The sequence below is a fragment of the Nannospalax galili genome, unplaced genomic scaffold, assembly GCF_000622305.1.
Source record: "Nannospalax galili isolate Female #2095 unplaced genomic scaffold, S.galili_v1.0 scaffold429, whole genome shotgun sequence".
In the NCBI taxonomy this organism is placed as follows: Eukaryota; Metazoa; Chordata; class Mammalia; order Rodentia; family Spalacidae; genus Nannospalax; species Nannospalax galili.
Window position 1 is genome coordinate 3,605,676 of NW_008360330.1, and position 2,607 is coordinate 3,608,282.

The window sequence follows — 2,607 nt, forward strand, 5'->3', positions numbered from 1 at the left end:
TAAATAATATTTAGATTTGAAACCAGACACACTGAAGAGCCTCCATTTCTGAAAGGACAGAAGGGGAGAGTATTTGTGTAGAAATTAGCTTGGCTGTTTCCAGGACAAGTCTGATGTCAAATGTTTCTGGATGATCTACAAGGCATCCGCCAGGCAGAGTTCCAGGCTTAACTCAATCACTCCAAAGTAGAGTAATAGGGTTTCCATCATTTGGTGGACTGGGTGTTTTGATCTTAGTCTTTGTCCTCCCTGACCATTAGTCAATGCCCTGCTACTCTTAGGGAGGATGGCGATGTGCAACTGCCTTTGGCTCTTACTTCATTTTTATCTCCCCTCTCCAAGGTCTTTGTCTTACTGGTGGAACCGAATCCAGTCCCTTCTCTACTGTGGAGAAAGTACCTTCCCTGGCACCTTCTTGGAACAGAGCCACAGCTGTACTTGTCCCTATGACCAATCCTCTTGCCAGGGCCCCATCCCATGTGCCTTGGGCGAAGGTCCTGCATGTGCACACTGTGCTTTAGACAATAGCACACGTTGTGGGAGCTGTAACCCTGGTTATGTGCTGGCCCAGGGACTATGCCGGCCAGAGGTGGCTGAGTCCCTGGAAAACTTTCTTGGGCTAGAGACAGACCTGCAGGACCTAGAGCTGAAGTACCTCCTACAGAAGCGGGATAGCCGCATTGAGGTGCATTCCATCTTTATCAGCAATGACATGCGTCTGGGCAGCTGGTTTGACCCTTCCTGGAGAAAGCGCATGCTGCTCACCTTGAAGAGCAACAAGTATAAGCCTGGGTTGGTGCATGTGATGTTGGCCTTGTCCTTGCAGATCTGCCTCACTAAGAACAGCACCCTGGAGCCTGTCATGGCCATCTATGTCAATCCCTTTGGGGGCAGCCACTCTGAGAGCTGGTTCATGCCCGTAAATGAGGGCAACTTCCCTGACTGGGAAAGGACTAACGTGGATGCAGCTGCCCAGTGCCAAAACTGGACTATTACCTTGGGGAACAGGTGGAAGACCTTCTTTGAGACAGTCCATGTTTACCTACGGAGCCGAATCAAGTCCCTGGATGACAGCTCCAATGAGACAATCTACTATGAGCCCCTGGAGATGACTGATCCCTCCAAGAATTTGGGCTACATGAAAATCAACACCTTGCAAGTCTTTGGCTATAGCCTGCCCTTTGACCCAGATGCTATCCGGGACTTAATTCTCCAGTTGGACTATCCATATACTCAAGGTTCCCAGGACTCTGCACTCTTGCAACTCATTGAGCTTAGGGACCGGGTGAACCAGCTTTCTCCACCTGGCAAAGTCCGGCTTGACCTTTTCTCCTGTCTGCTCCGGCATAGGCTCAAGCTGGCCAACAACGAGGTGGGCAGGATCCAGTCCTCATTGAGAGCCTTCAATTCTAAGCTGCCAAATCCTGTGGAGTATGAGACAGGCAAACTCTGTAGCTAATGGGGGATCTGCTCCAGCGCTGGTCAGAGAGTTGATTCACATATCCAGGGTGCAGAGATCATCCAAGCCCTCACCTTAGTGCCAACAGGGTGCTTCCATGAGACATTTAGCATCCTGGAGATGGGAGCGCAAGGCTTGGACTGATGTAAGCGAGAGACAATGAAACAGCCACTGCACATGTGCAAACATGCACACAGTCACACTCACCCACACTCACAGGGAGGCTAGAGCTCAGCAGCCTCGGATCTATAAAGTTGGTGCTTTCTGAAATGAACACATTTGAAGAAGAACCAAGGAAGAGAAACAGGGAAAGAATCAGCCAAATTATGAAACAAAGGAACAGAAATGCTTCAAATGATTCTTGTCATCCAAGATAGCAAGAGGGAACAAAAAAATGGGAGGGGTGGGAGATATTCCCCCTCTGTGGAGTCACTTTTGTATTCTTTTTAACCAGATTTCTTAAAATGTTGTTGTTTCGTGACTCCCTATATTGGTTATTACTTTTTGTATACTGCCCCCCCAGCATCCTGGAGGCCATATGCCTACTGTTCCTGGAGCCACTGGCTTGGGAAGTGCACGAAGTGCTGCCAACACAGGAACCAAGGCGAAGGGCAGCCAGGCTCCTTGCTCACCCCCTCACATCTCCCTCCTTCCAGCCACCTCACGTCCTTGGCCTCCCCAGTTTCAGGGTGTTGACTTGTTCGAAGTGCCCCTTGTGGTCCACCCAGAGCCCTCTTCCCGCAGCACCAGTTCTGTCCAAGGATGCAGCTTCACGTCCAGTTAGAGACAGACAATATATAGGGAAATGTTCTTTTAAAAAACAACAAAACGAAACATATTTATTTTGTGATTGTTTTTCTTGTCAATCTGCTCTAGTCACATGAACCTCTGAGTAAAATTTTACTTGGTTTAATACATTTTAAAAAGCCTTTTTTAGGGGGGGATGAGAGTGAAAAGAGCTATAATTCTTTGAGGTGTCTGGATTATTTTTTAAATTGTCCTGCATGTAATAGATGAGTGTCCATGGATGAAGTACATTACTGTGTGGAAGACTAGTTGATTAGTGTATACATGAACTGATGCATGCCTGTGTTGACTCAAGTGTGAGGTGTGTGTGTATGTGTGTGTGTGTGTTAGAGAAAGAGAGA

The 2,607-nt window shown here is 47.9% G+C and overlaps 1 protein-coding gene across 2 annotated transcripts in view; it reads left to right on the plus strand.

The window, feature by feature from the left end:
* The window catches only part of Brinp2 (BMP/retinoic acid inducible neural specific 2), a 109,068-nt gene extending 106,694 nt beyond the window's left edge, over positions 1 to 2,374 (plus strand). Inside the window, exon 8 of one of the 2 annotated variants that reach the window (XM_008826116.1) lies at positions 343 to 2,374. In XM_008826116.1, the coding sequence (XP_008824338.1) occupies positions 343 to 1,459 (1,117 nt within the window). In that variant the 3' untranslated portion in view covers positions 1,460 to 2,374. The remainder of the gene's footprint in view (positions 1 to 342) is intronic. The other variant, XM_008826117.1, reaches the window with a different exon arrangement.
* Positions 2,375 to 2,607: the final 233 nt, after the last annotated feature.